At 36.6% G+C, this 15513-nt stretch overlaps 1 protein-coding gene across 6 annotated transcripts in view; it reads right to left on the bottom strand.

Annotated features, from left to right (window-relative positions):
• Nucleotides 1-1806: 1806 nt before the first annotated feature.
• Nucleotides 1807-15513, bottom strand: part of XPO1 (exportin 1) — a 40376-nt gene continuing 26669 nt past the window's right edge. For all 6 annotated transcript variants that reach the window (XM_075496942.1, XM_075496940.1, XM_075496941.1 and 3 more), the window contains 14 exons: nt 14777-14974; nt 13944-14082; nt 11793-11974; nt 10708-10864; nt 10428-10591; nt 9490-9624; nt 8402-8585; nt 6752-6858; nt 6125-6319; nt 5359-5527; nt 4039-4173; nt 3764-3923; nt 3589-3685; nt 1807-2856 (listed from right to left, as the gene is read on the bottom strand). In XM_075496942.1, the coding sequence (XP_075353057.1) occupies nt 2710-2856; nt 3589-3685; nt 3764-3923; nt 4039-4173; nt 5359-5527; nt 6125-6319; nt 6752-6858; nt 8402-8585; nt 9490-9624; nt 10428-10591; nt 10708-10864; nt 11793-11974; nt 13944-14082; nt 14777-14974 (2169 nt within the window). In that variant the 3' untranslated portion in view covers nt 1807-2709. The remainder of the gene's footprint in view (nt 2857-3588; nt 3686-3763; nt 3924-4038; nt 4174-5358; nt 5528-6124; nt 6320-6751; nt 6859-8401; nt 8586-9489; nt 9625-10427; nt 10592-10707; nt 10865-11792; nt 11975-13943; nt 14083-14776; nt 14975-15513) is intronic.

The following is a 15513-nucleotide window of genomic DNA, read 5'->3' as shown; positions in this document are numbered from 1 at the left end:
GTGTGCATTAGAACTAGAACTGTCGTAAGATGTACATTGTAATTATTTTGTCCACATTCAGGATAACTGCACTAGAAATATGCACACACACAAGTCAAATCTTTAATGGTATCCAGAACTCTGCATCCGCTGCATTTTTATAGCATCTGCAGAGATCAGTGAAAGGCACCGATTCTTACGACAAGTCAAGACCACAGTTAAGTTTTTAGATCTAAAAGGGAAGCAAAAACTAAGATTAAAATTTTGTTACTAGATAATCCAAAAGGTATCAAAATAATGAAACAACTCTTCTCTGAATCAACTTTAAAAATACATTTCAGATTTGTTGTTTGAGAGTTTAGGTCAGATTTAGTTCTTCAGTAAGAAGCCAGACCATGAGCCTCAGACTAACTTGAATCTTAAATACAGGAAGTAGTAACATGCGTAAAAGCATATGCGCATTTTTTCTTCAAAACTATTTTCAATGCACTGTTAATGCCACTGCATGTCAGAACCAATTCAGTATTTAGTTCTGTGACTCATGGGATACGATCATTCCAACATCACGCTATCAGCGGTATTTATTTCCATCTTAATAGTATTTTCTTACTTCTCTGCACAGCTTTTGATAATCTGTAGCTCTATAATGCTGCGAGACAGCCTGGTCACAAGCCATTTAATGTCCATTCCGGATGCGTCCTTCAACAGTACTTCAAGTATTTTACTTTAAACTGCCTATTAACGATGATGTCGCCTTCACAGAGCAGAACAGAAAACTATACATCAACAGGACAGAAGACATGAAAAAGCTTAAATCATGAGCTTTAAGGAGAGAACGAAATGACGTTTGTAACTATCAAAATAATTCACAATTTTGGTAGGCTGCATTCTAGGTCCTAGCCAGAAAAGGTTTGAGGAACCTTCTCTCCAAAGATCAGCAATGGCCAGCTTACAACATTTATATTGCCAAATGACCTTCAGGCAGAAGCAGCTATGCTTTTTTAGGGCCAGTTAAGTCTAACAAATGGAGAGATGTTCACAAACAGAAAGGGGCCAATACTTAAGACTGGAAACATTCTGGCCACAGCCATATTCTACGTGACACTGCTAATTCATGCACTTCTACTTCAAAAGGAATATACAGCACAAAGTTAACTACAGTATCCAAACTTACATAAAACACCTCCATGACTGTCTAACCTTGTTTTACAGCTCTGCATGGATGGCTAGACTTTGCATTATAGTAAACAATCTTAAGATTAGAGACCAAATAAATGGAAAAACTCAGGGAGAGCTTAACATGAACTGTTAGAAAACAGAGACAAGACATTACAAAAATGGGGAAGCCAAGACTGTACACAACCTTAGTGTTCATACTGCTTTTCGCATCTGTACTTCATAAATCTGTGAAAATCATTTAACTACAAAACTTCAGGTAGAAAAATAACTGTAGATCTTGTCTACATGTGTTATTAACATGTACTATTATCAATTGTTTAGTCAAGATACAGTGCAATACCTCTTTGAAATAGATTGCAAAGAGTCCACAGAAGAGAGAGCAAGAGTACCTTAACTCCTGGCATTTTAGAGTAAGGTAGTACGGAATATTTATGCATGAAGGTAAGTCAGAACAGCTACTGTACTTCCAAATGGAACCCAACTTAGTTCACGGTAACTTCAAGCACAGCCAAAGTCCTTGAGATGAGGCAAGCCAGAAGCAACAGTTACCTAGACCTCAAGGAACTCTTCCTACGCCTTCAGGATAGAAATCTTAAATATGATCACAGCATTGTCATCCAATAAAAGAATAAGCCGAAGAAAGAAAAATAAATGTAAACCAAGTTTATTTTGCTTTTAAGTAGTGTTCTTTTAAGCACTACAGCATGGTAAACAATGTAAATTAGTATAAGTCATCTCAAAAGCCAGAGGTTTTTTTTATTTTATGAGTTGTTAAAAAGATGCAGCCTATTCTAACAGGATAAATATTTTAACCATTTCACTTCGAGTTAATGAAGGCTCACAAATGAGCAACACTCCTCATTGAGGAAAACAAAAAGCTGTTGTCGACAAAGCGACAGCACACACACAAAAACAAAAGAACTGTGTAAAAATAACTAACTGTACTGTGTTCCCATACTCTTTAGAAGTTGCTTTACAATGGGATGATATGCACATGATCTTGCTGCAAACTTGCCATACAACTTGCAAATACATGTAGCCTAGCCTTACCACTCAGTCCAAAAAGCTGCTAACTGATCAAAACAAATGCAGCACTATAATCCTCTGCTTAACAATTAATTCAATCTGTTTTACTCATCACCTTTTCTCCTAGACTGCAGGACAGACTAGAAAAAAAATGATCCCGAATTAAAAATCAATACTCTTACAGGAAATTGTATTATTTTGCAATATAGTCTTTTACAAGTTATGTTTTGCCTATTTTCCCCTTAGCCACAAAATGGGCATGAAGTAATTACTTTGAAAATGCCTTAATTTTCAACTTCATGCAAATCTAAATAAAGATGACCAAACAAAAGCTTAAACAATGGAAGGATATTTCACAGAAAATTTCTTATACAAAAAACACATAAGAAAAAGGGCCACTAGGTGACATTTTAATTTACAAATTGGCATCATTTTGGTCAACAAATATCCAAGTGCGGTTTTCTTCTATCACAACAAAGTAGCTGTACAGAAAGAAAACTGCAAAACTTGTTTTATTTTTTTTGTTTAATCGCACATCTCCTCGGGAATTTCATGTGGATTAAGGATGCCAGGTACAGACATCTGAAGTTTATGCTTCTCCTCTTGAGCCTGCCGAAGGGCTGTTTCTCTTTCCTCCAAGAATAAGTCTGATGTGTCTTCACCTGCAAATTCCTGTACAGTTCACATAAAATCATTAGTTTATGGTCAAATGCTTTCGGCAGAGCAATAAGCTTCCAAAATCCAGAATGATATGGACAACATCCTCCCTTCCCACTCCCTGCCAGACTATTTGCTTGCTTTGCTTTCTGTTCCTAAGGTCAGAATTGATAAAATGTAATGCAAAACATTTTAAGATTTTTACCGTGTGTTACAGAACAGGATGCTATAGTAACCCAACGTTTGGAGCATATCACCATTAAAGCAGTATCATTATGATTTTGAAATCTCAGACGACTGCAGTCTCAAAACTAATTAACAATCTCTTTCCTGCAATATTCCTGAATTCTAGCATCTTTAGAAAAAAATACAAGCATACCATTACTCTAGCAAGTTTCAAAACATGTCCCAATGCCAAGCAGAATTGAAACAAAACCTGGTTAAAAATCAACTTGCTGTATTTCCCATTAGATTAAGTTTTGCAGCCATCTTAGACGTACAAATTGTATGCACAGCGTTAAGCACAAGTGATGACATTTAAGCCCAATTTATAAAATCAAATCACACTGAAATAGATTATATGATATACCAGAGTCATACAAGCCATTTGACCGAGTTCTCGCTACATTTTAAACAGCTGCAAAGTAACTTGTATCTCCTAAACGAACACTGTCCAAGTACCTTCCAACAACAGCATCCTGCTGAATAATCGTTTGTCATTTCTTGAAAAAAGCACGCCAAACATACCTTGATTTGGACCAGGAAATCCCTTAGGTGTTCCTTGAAGGCAGGAATATCCTGGTTTAAACTGAAGAGTCCTGTTACAAACAGCTTAACCTGGGCACTAACAGTAAACACATCAGTTAATATTTCATGACGTAAGAACCCACTTTAAAGTATTAAAGAATCACAGCACACTTACTCTTGCAGGTGAGGAAATGCAGATTTGAGAAGATTAGCAACATACTCCTGAATAAACATTTGGTTGTTCACTGGGTTTCCAGGGTTTAACGGAGTACTTATTTTTCCCTCTTCTACTAAGTTGAACATGTATGCAAGGATTGATGCATGCATTGTCAAACCTGAACAGATCAAAGTTATACGTATGCAGTTATTATTCAGAACAGGATATGCAACATTATTTTGATGTTCAAAACTATTGTTTTCATCAACTGGCTCACATCTATGCATTCTTACCAGCAGTGTGTGAGGTGTCTGTTACAACTGAGAAAATGTGCTGAAGGATATCACAGAAATATGTCTGATAGAAACTCTGGGCAGCAGTCTCTTCTTGTGCAACGTTCTGTAGTAGAGTATAAAGTATTTGAAGTCCTGGAAAATATGCATTAAAAACTAAGTTGACCAGCAGAACGATATTAAAACCTCTGTGCGTATTTTTGCCTTTTCCAAAGCAATACAAATATCCCCAGAAATTCTGACAGGCACCGAAAAGACAAGTATTACACGTGCCATTATTTTCTCAGGCATTTCTTCAAGTAGCCACTAGAGGGCTACAGCCCCATTTACATGGCATGCCGATTTTATTTGCGTTATTAGGTGACAGAAGCATAAAGAACCAATCGCATCACTTTATTGGTACTAATGAAGGTGAGACAAACCCTCTATCAAAAGAAGGGAAAATGTTTTAATTTTTAGAATTACATGAAAACTTAAGTTTCTTTACTAGGTGAAATGCAACTGAAAAGTATCTTTTGTCCCCATCCCTTCCAAACACTGACGCAAGACAATTGGCTAAACACTAAATAGCTTCACAACAATTTTTTTTTTTATCCAGTAATCAAGATAGTGCACTAAGCCCAAGATCTTAAAAAAAATAATGTTTTTAGAATTTAAGACTTTTATATAGCCTCTTCTAGTCTCTCTTCATAACTGTCATTCTGGAGGGCTTTTTAATTACCCCAGTCTGTTAAATGAAGTGATACACTCAGCTGCTCCACAAAATTTCATCCTAAATTTAAACAGCTTGCTGTTGTCTAAAGGTAGCATAATCCACCACCAACAATTAAGGTGTTTCCCTTTCCTTATGCCATGGGCTTGCTCCCAGACCAGGAGTTCAGCTCCCACCCCAATCATTCACTCTTCTGCTGGACTTTTCAGTAGTTACTGAGCAACTGTCTTACTGAGGTATTAAGTCAAACACTGCAGGCAGCCCTACAAAAGTAGAGCTGTAACACCAGTTTTAGCAGCAGTGAGCTGTTGCATCAGTTCAGCCATTTCAGGAAAGCACCAACCCTCGCATGGAAAGGCAAGCAAGCAGAAACTGTAACAGTGCTCTTACAGCTACAGGAGTCCAACAGCATCCAAGTATTTCAGCCCATTAACCTGGCTGACAACTTGAAGCTGAGACAGAAGAATATTATTCTTGTGCAAATGCAGTACAGAGTCACATGACTGGAATGCTAAGTTTGGCTAAAGAAAAAGATGCAAGAAAAGAGCATTCTACCAGAAAATATCTGATACTGCAAACAAATCTGCATATTAAACACTTCCATTTACCTGTATCTGCAACATTTCTCATTGTATGTTTGAAAGCCCAAATAATAGAATCCAGAACAAGTTTGAACTGTGCAGGTGGAATGGCCAGGAATGCTGGGAAGCAATGAGAATTTACAGCCTGGAGTAGCAAGAAGAAGTTTGTTCTATGTTCAGGATATTCTTCAAAGTCCTAGAAGGAGGAAGGGGGGAGGAAAAAAAAAAAAAAAAGTCAAGTTTCCTAAAGATCCATCATAAGATCTTCTGTTAAGCAGAGTGAGTCAATAGCTGACATAGAATAGCATTTAGATCCGAGGTTTAAATGCAAAGCAAAGGTTACATTTCTCAGTGAACTACTTTCCCCAATTTTCCCCACCGAAGCTTGGTAAGATAATCTTCTAGTGTTACACAACAGTGACAGGCTGAGCCACATTTTATCAGTACACAACCTTAATCACTACTCAGTCCACAGACAGATGGTCTTAACACTCGTTAAGCACCTATGTTACCACAGGGATACAGGTTTCTGGTTATACCCTATTGCAAAGTAACACTAATTCAGCTGGTAGTGCTCAAGTATTATACAAATACATATTGCACACTATAGCGTAAGAACTGCATTAGCAAGGAAATAGTCAAAATGACTGATCAGTACTTATATTCATGAATTCATGATATCTTTCACTTAGAGATGTACCAACAGCCAAGACTAGTACTCTTATAGAACCCCTTTTTTTTTTGGGCTTCAGTCACTAGGGAGATGCCTTATCCAGAGTTTAAATATAAATACCTTGTTGATCATATTTAACGTGCACTCAAAAACAGCATCAAATATCTGAGGTATTTCAGCAGTAATGTGTCCACCCAGCTTGTTTACAATGATAGCCATAGTACTAAGTACTTCAGGTTCTCTAGCGGCTGGAACATTTCTCTGGTAGTCAATGAGAACTGCATCCAACAAGGGAGGAACAAAGTTTTCAGCTACCTAATTGAAAGAGTAAGCCACAGTTATAACCATGCAGTTATTGAACGAAGTCTCTAGCATACAGTTTATAGCAAAGTTAGTTGTTTAGTTACGGGCGATACTTTTCCTAAGGAAGTTGAAATATGTTACCCTTCTATAAACTCCCCACCCTCCGTATCCATCCAGCAGGGCTTCCAGTAGGTTTTTCCTAAACCTCCTTCATTCCCTTTAAGATCACTCTCAGCTAACATTAACTGAAGTATCTCAAATATAGTGCAGGCTTACCTCTGTATGATCATACTGTCTCCTTTACATTTTACAGACCTCCTGAAGCAAGTTCCTGGGACCAACTGATTCAGTCAACAGCAGAACAAAACACCCCCCCACCCCCCACCCCCCGAGTTCTTCGCAATTCTGTCTTACAAGTTATTTGTATAAAATAAATCTACTTACCATCTGAGGATCATTGGACCTGCTCACCCAGCCAGAAATTAGTTTTAAAGTTTCCCTTTTTACAGTCCTCATACTTCTAATCAAGGGCTGCTTTGTTACCATTTCACCTGAAAAATTTTAAGTCTTCAGTCCATCGGGTAAGGTGTAACAAAAAGATTAACTTAAATTGATACTATAAAACCGAGAACGCTTCATTTTTGTATCCAAACTACAAAGACCATTAAAGACTTCTTATGCATACTGTGCAAATAAAAAAAAATGCCTCCCCATTCTAGCTCCATAGGTCCAAGTTGCCATTTAGCATTACAAAACTACTACTGACAGTACCCTACTTCCAGAGTTCAAGAACAAAGCTGCAACTTACTTTTCAAGTAAGGGAAATCACATATATTCACTTAACTACCTGGACTGAGCTTACATCTGGTTCTCATTAAGTGATAGGGGGAGAACAAGAAAGTTCCTAATTTCATCTAAGAGAAATAATCCTTCCACTTGTCTTCGTGTGTGAAGTCCACACTTATTCTTAAGCAGCCTTATCCTTCGTTCCATTTCTTACCCCCAAATCATTGTAGTCTCATCAGCGAAACCTGATCTGATTAACCGCACAGCCATACAACCATTACAGCACATGTACGGGAACACCTGAAGAGCCCAGCCAGGAAAAGAAAGGTAGGATTGCTCGTGCTGGCATCAGAGCCATCTCTGACAAGATAGAGCCAGTTGTGAAAACAGACTCCGAGGCAACTGCAATCGCAGTAGTTGCTGATCAAGTAGCATGCTAGGACTACGGTCCTGGCAACTGCTTCCTAAACTTCACTGTTTCTGACAAGGACAAATTCTGGCCGTTAGAGGTGCAAAATCAGAAGGTATCGATTTCTCAGCCAGTTTTATTCTGAATTCTGAGAAGCTACTTCAAGGTCAACCAGCTGCTCAGTTACCAAGTTTTATTTAACATTCACATTTCCAAATATCATCATCATCTGCACTGGCATAAAAACTGGTCATAACACAGAATCCAGTAACTGACTCATTTAACCTTGTAATGAACTGTGATTGAAGTGTGACAGCACTTCAGCAGCACATTCTACTGAGGGACCACAGGCCCTAACTTACCTAGTAAAAATAGGTTAGGTAATTGGTAATTCCTTCTCAATGATTGCAAGCCTGGTTTATCATGACTTTCAGGCATCTTCACTACAGTTACATGTCTGTAATAAAGCTATTTAGTAGCACAGTATCATACCAAATCCCTGCCAACATTTTTTGAAAACAAAAATGAGATTCTTTTTAAAGATAGTTTTTTAATATTCAAAATTAGAGTAAGCTAAAAGAACACATCCTCCAACTTTGTCTCAGCAAGATGCCTATTAATTCTAAGTAAGCATTTACGGAGTTTTGCATCTTTCCTAAACTTTCTCATTTATAGGTGTTTTTTCCTCCCTCTAAAATCAGGAGTTCTTTATTTGAATAAAACATCTGGGTAACAACAACAACAACAAAAAAAATCTAAGCAAGCACTTTCAGTCATTACCCACTTTCCCGAACAATAAAATGAACACAGTAAAAATCAGCCTACTTGGAAGGTACTTCAAAACCTGATGACATACACTGCCTAACCCCCACTTTCAGGAAGGACATGGAATTTCTTACCATTAGCCTGAATAGCTGCAGAAATATTTTCACTTAGGCACTTGTACACATTCAGCATATCTAAATAAATTCTTCCAAGCTGAATCACAAAGGGGTGGCCAACTGCTTTACACGCTCTTACATTGGTTTTCAGAATGCTACCAAGCTGCTTAACTGTTTCAGGATCCTTTAGAATATCAACATTCTGTTAAAAAAAAAAAATAGAGTCCATGTTGTTTAGTGAATAAAACTGCCCTTTAGCTTTCAATATAGAAGTGTAAATAATTTACCTTACACAGTGTTAAAGAAAATATCATCAAAATTCACAGACTTTATATATACTGCTGTTTACTTCATGGCACTTGCCACTACCTCAGAGAGTCAGGATAAAACTTCAGTTGATTTAATTCTGCTCTTCTGCAGAAGTATTTTTGCTAGAGTTGTACAAGCATTACTCTAGCTGAAGAAAGAAAAAAAAACTAAGGAGAAGGAATTAAGAAGGTGAAAACAGACAGAAGTGGTCCAAAGGAAAGGCAGTCTCTTCGTGTTTTAAGAAGTCAGTGAGAAAAGTAGCTCAAGCTTGCTTAAGTTTCAGGATCTTAACTGCATTAACTCCCAATGAATTGATCTCTTGTGCAGTGCAAGACTGTTGTTGTTTAATGTGTGGACATAAAGTATTTTGAAAAGACGGAAAGAAAGGGAAGATAAAAGTAAGAAATAAAGGTGTACTTAAGAGAACGATGGAAGAGAACGAAGGAAGAGTAAACAGTATTTTTAGCATTTTAACTTTTCTGTTATTCAGAAAGAAAACTCCCGTCTAAGCCATGTGAAAAGCAGCTTTGGGCAAAAACTATTGAAACATATTCTGTACAGTAACAAAACTGTCCTTTAAATCAGATTAAAGCCAGTATTTATTTTGTCATTTAAGTCTCCTCTCAAAACACTTTTACTGTCATGTCAATCACTGCTTTAGCCATCATTTCATAAGGTCTACCACAGCTATGTACACTTAATGTCATGCCATGTGAAAAGTAAACCCTGGGTAAGAGAAACAGTTAGCAGGTTTTCTTTACCTGAACACAGAATACACTTAAAATTTATGAGCTTACTTTTGTTGCCTGTTGAATTATGCTGTCCCATACTTGATTAGGGAGCAACATGTATTTTTCTATCAGATGTTCTTGCACAGTCTGGTCTGTCTGTGCTCCAATCATGTATCCTACTGCTTCATAGAACGTATGCACCTGATCGGAACAACAAGTCAAACAGGAAGGTTAAAAAGGAGTAAGGAAAATTTTACACTGTCCTGAACCAACATATAGCGAAAGCTGAAAATGCGTTTCACTGTCTGAATACCTTTTTCCCCACGTGACTTTACAAGATCCTTCTCCATTTGTTCCTTACTTTCATCATGTATAAAACAAACCTCCATCCCCTTCCCTTACAAATGCCACTATATACATCCCAGAGTCTTTCTTCCTTTTGCCATCACATCCTAAAGTGAGGAAGCTTAGACATACACTGTTTAATTCTTAACTAAGTATTACCAGGCATGTTTAAACTGTGGACTGGATTATATCACTCCTTTAAGTACCTTGTTCCAGATGCCAGATCCACTCTGCCCAAAGTTTCAGTACACGATTGTAACATCTCAGCATATGTCGCACGTGCACACTACTCTCTCACTTCGAGCTGTGCCCTTGCTAGACATACACACTTTTGAATTGTTCCCCTCCTCGCCTTCACAAATACAAGAGCTATAGGTATACTATTACATTAAGATATTACTCTTTCCCAAAGCAGAACCACAAAATTAGATTCAGTATCTTATTTACTTGTTAAAACATTCCAGAAATCAAAATTCCAACTAAACACACCTTAATTCTCCTCCCAAGCATCCTAATTGAGATCTCAGTAATGCAACGTGATCATGCTGACAACAAACTAAGGAACAGAATTCAAGCCTTGAAAATCAATACTACATTTCAATATGAAGGAACTTTTGGTTAGTCTTTAGGAATTATCCACAACGCTGAATTAAACATACCTGTTGTGGCTGAAGGTCACAGATGATTGTATTAATATTGTTCAAGATTTCGTCAATAAATGGCATGACCTCTCCCACTTGAACCTGAACAAAATGTCGGCGGCATTTCTGTGCTATTTTTATGAAGGTATCACAAGCCATATCCTGGACGCCATCATGGGTTTCTAAATTAAATCAAGTCAGTTACTGCTTTGTATTTTTCCCCCATACATGTCCATGTATGGGCATCAATTATTTTTTTTAAATAATTAAAACAGCAAGTGAAAAACCAGATAATTACCATGCATAAATTCAAACAGCTTGTTGACTACGGTCTTCAAAAATTTCCAGTGAGCTCTCAAAAACCGTGGGTATTGACCTACTATATACATTATATTTGATGCAATAATGGCTTTATTGTCTTTTCCTCGCTTTTGTTCACAGAGTCCCAGGAGATCCTACAACATAACATATTTTTAGTTTCCTCTCCAAGTTTGTCCAGTTCAATTAAAAACACTACAAGTATAAAATCCTACAAGGAGCTATATTAAAGATAAGGGAAAGTGGTTGCCATAATCAAGTTCAAAGCCCAAATAAAAAAGATGATGATGATGATGATGATGATGATGATGATAATAATAATAATAATAATAATAATAATAATAATAATACCAAAACACCAAAAAAACCCCAAGTGGGTTAAGACTGGGGTGATGCAATTATTTAAATTTCAGCCAAACCAGGAACACCATGTTTTCAACTACGGAATCTCCATTTTAAATATAACTAAAGATTTCTGCAGGGGGAACTTCAACAAGCCTCACAGTATTGAATACTGACCAAGCAGCTGATATCAATAAAAATATAGACTCCACATCAAATAGAAAAACTTAAAACTAAATATTCTGTATTAATTTGTATGACTTGTTAAAGTAAGGTCCATTACTCTTGTAAAACATTCTGTTCCTGCACTCTCACCATGCACATATTTACCAAAAATTCGGTTTGATCAATGAATATATGGAAAACAGCAAAATAGCAGGGTGATAGCTACTTGAAAGTGTGGGTTATTTTGCCACTCTCCTTTATTTTGTTAGCAATCCCTTTCCATCTCTTCTGCATCCCCAAAGAAAAACACTTCATCATAAACTAAATTTTATCCCTGAATTTTCACCATGAAAAGACTATTTGGATTAATGCATTGTTCATGGCTAACAAATTTATCAGCCTTGAATTCAGGATATAAGATTTCCTATTAATTTATTCTTATCAACTTCCTTGCTGTACAAGGTAGCTTACTAAGAACATACAGCAGCATTTTCGTAAACAGTTTCTTGAGCATAAACTATGAAGTGTGACAAAGCTATTAGTTTTGCACCATGATACCTTAATTACTGTAACAAGGAATCTTTTTTCATCTTCTTCATGCATTGCTCCACTGATTGAGCCTATAGCCCAACACAGGGTATTCAAATTTTTCCATGACCATTCTGTTCCATTCACTTGATTGTGAAGTTTTTCAGTCATAATTCGTTCTGTGTCTGCATAATCCAGATGTGTAAGATAAACTGAAAGACATCAACATTGAACAGGCACATTTTAAAGCAACAACCTGGATCACAACTCCATAGGCAAAGCTAAATTTGTTTTAAGAAAAAGACAGCTAAATTGTTAGGGAAGTGCAATGCTTCTTTCCTAAACTCACGATGGAATGAACTAAAAGTTTGAACACAACTTTGTTAAAACTGTACTTTAAAGATGGACAATTTATTGAGAATTTATGTTTGTTCTAAGGGATCTCAGCAAGACACCACATGCAAGCAATGTGAAAAGTCTAAATCAATGAATGTCTCACATACCAGTCAAATCAGTAAAGTTGCTAAGTTAAATTATTAACAAAAGGCACACATACTGATGTCTATAGGGAATATGGAATTGGCTGCCTATGGGGGACATTATACAGTGAGTGAGAAGTCAATCAATTTTCTTCTGCTCTTTATTTCAGTGTCATTAAGTCTGCTGGTTGCAATAATCCACCATTAAAGCTGAGATGGTACTCCTAACCAAGTCTAGATGGGAAGATTCAAGTATCACAATTCAGACACTTGCATCAGCCCCTAATAGGATTAGTGTCTCTAATATGAAATTCTAAATCCCAGCAAGTCAAAAGCAATTTAAGGCCAGATTGAGAAATCGATTTTTACTCTGCCACAGAATACAGCTTCCGCCACATTATCTTTTTTTTTTTTTTTTAAAGTGAATCTTAAAGATAATACACTATACGCAACAGTTAACACCAGAAATCAAACACTAACTAAACCTGCATTTCCATATAAATAATCCTGTATCTGGAAATAGGACTAAGGCTCAGGACATATGGTAATAATTTTAATACAATAAATTAAACTTTTAATACAATAAATCAAACAAAAAATTTTTTCATGTTCCATATGAAAAGATATTAGAACAATTAATCTAATTCTGGCTGTACCTACCTCACAAGCACAAAGGTGAGAATAAAGAAAAAAAAAAAATCCACAAAAACTTTGCATCATGCAGCTTCCCCCCCTCACCCCCCCTAGTTCATAAACCTGTTACTAAACAGTCAGTGTTCCCTTAAAGGATTTGATAGAAAAGTAGTAGTGAAGGTTGGATGTCCTAAATGTGACAATTCTAATCCCCCCTGCTCCCTCAAGTTGCAGTTAGGACTCTGAAATTTTTTTCTTGGCTCAAAAACCCTAAGTTATCACTAAAATACATAAGGACTATCAATTCACTGACAAAATGGTCACAGTTAAACATGAGACTTCTAAAGGTAATGGTATACTAGTATACACACACACTAAAAATAAAATACACTTGCTACATTAAATGCTATAGAAATACTGATTCTGGTGTTCTTCAGTGTGCTCACAGATGTCAATTTTTTTATTTTTCCTACATGGTATGTAATTAATTGTAGCTTTTGTACTTTCAAGCAAGGTCCTTATAAGACCTCAGCACTAACTTTGGAAAAGATGTTTGAAGCTTAAGTTCCGGCTGGAATTTTGTGTTTTGTTTAAGAATACTATAAAAAAATATTTAAAGTATTCAGAAGACCTATTGAAGGAAGAAATCATTTTTGCTGAGGAGTGCTTGGTCTACACAAGACTACAACTACAAGTGAAGTAATAACCAGCAAGTCCACTTCAGAAAAATCCTTCCAATTTAACAGCTTTCTGACAAAACTAAGGTTTCACTGGATCTGAAACATTTTGGTAAAGGAATATCAGATGGTGGTGTTCAATGGGAAAAGGCAAGAGACAAAAATGAAGTAGTGTCTTACTACTTAACCAAGTTATACAACACAACATGCTTAAAACAGAAAACTTCAGACCAACACTGCCTCCTCCCTTTCAAGTCTGTGTACTGCTCCTCACTGATAATCATTTTACCCACGCATTCTAATTCAGATCATAAGCTAACGTTCTGTAACATACATGCTGCTGATGCAGCTGCACAGACCTACAGCACAAAAATACCAGCTAGTACACTTACCTAACGTTTCTCTCATATTTTTATACAAGTTTATGGAATCTGTATCCTTCATGAATTCTCGTACTACTTCCCCTTGATCATTTTCCACAACTAGGACTTCTTCAGGTTTAGCCATACGGCTAACCATTAGCAATCGAACCTGTATGTTGCAAAGTAAAGTTAAAATTGAATCAAACCGTAACGTGAAAATACACGCATAGCTCCACAGCTGTTTCCAGAGCACCCTGGTCAGGCAATCTGACCCATATAAAGGGTGTATCTAGCACTTCATGAGATTAGCTCACATTAAGATTCTACAGAGACATGTTAACTCAAAAGCCATTAAGAATAGAGCCTGCTGATTTCTCTCTCTCCCGGAACAAACTAAGTAGTTAAAAAAAAAACCCTACACAAACACACCAACAAAAAAAGCCACCAACCAGCCACCTATGAAGTATACTTTCTAGAGCTTCAAAATGCGTATGTAATATTAGGGGTCTTTTAAGGACCACTTTTTCCATACACACACTTTTTTATTTCCTCCAACTGTAACACGCCAGCCTTTATCTGTTTAAAGAAACAGTTTAATATAGATTTATTTTTTAAAAAATTAGTCTTACATTTGTAATAAGTATCTTAAAAAATTTGAAACACCATACTAATACTCGTCATCTACTGGTGTCATCCTTAAGTATTTTCACAATTGCGGCACATTAAATAACTAGAGTTGAATCAATCACCAACTACTCAAAGCAAGTCAAGTTTTCTTATCTCACCCCTTACATGAAGCAAAATCTCTAAATTCAGGAACAGTACCTAAACCTTTACAGTACCTTTACTTAAGCATGGATTACCTTGGACAATACAGGCAAATAAAGCTGTCTCCTTGGAGGAACATCGAAGTGTTGACTTCCCGAAAGCAATGGAGAAGCAGATGTTGAAAACGGACTTTCCCTGTAGAGCTCAGCAGCTAAATGATTCCAATATTCAAGACAAATCTTGAAAATTTCAGTTTCTTCAACTTCTGATACCAATAACATATAATGAAGAGCCTGGAAAAGTGTGGTTTAAACATCAGATTACTAATTATTTCTGCAGATAAAATGACATTGCTTCAAGTCTGGTTATCCAAATACTGATAAAATGCCAAATTAACATAAAAGTTAGGAACAAGAGGCATTAACATTGCAATGACATTACAAGTCAGGCTTCTGACCAGCCGAGCCACTCAAAAACAAAGCGCCCTGTCAATTACTGTTATTTTCAAAGTGTGCATCAATTGTTAAATCTAAAGTAGCCTAAAGACATCTTAAAAAAAATGCCATAGCCAAATAAGCCTGTTTGTAAATTATCAAACTCACAGCCTCTGGAGCTTCTGCAAGGCATTTTGGTTTAAAGCCTCAAAAAACCCTCAACAGCTAGTTTTAATGACTGCTATTCTCAAGGTTATTACTGCTGCTTTGTTCGGAATCCTTATACCCTGAAGGACTGAAGGCAACCATCAAAGCCATACTGCTCACTTGCTTTCCACAGAAGCCATCTACCAGAACATTTTCCATTTCTTTACTGACAGAACAGCCACAGCAGATTG

The sequence above is a fragment of the Mycteria americana genome, chromosome 3, assembly GCF_035582795.1.
Source record: "Mycteria americana isolate JAX WOST 10 ecotype Jacksonville Zoo and Gardens chromosome 3, USCA_MyAme_1.0, whole genome shotgun sequence".
Taxonomy (NCBI): Eukaryota; Metazoa; Chordata; class Aves; order Ciconiiformes; family Ciconiidae; genus Mycteria; species Mycteria americana.
The sequence above is the reverse complement of the archived record's forward strand: the minus strand, read 5'-3'. Positions and strand labels throughout refer to the sequence as shown.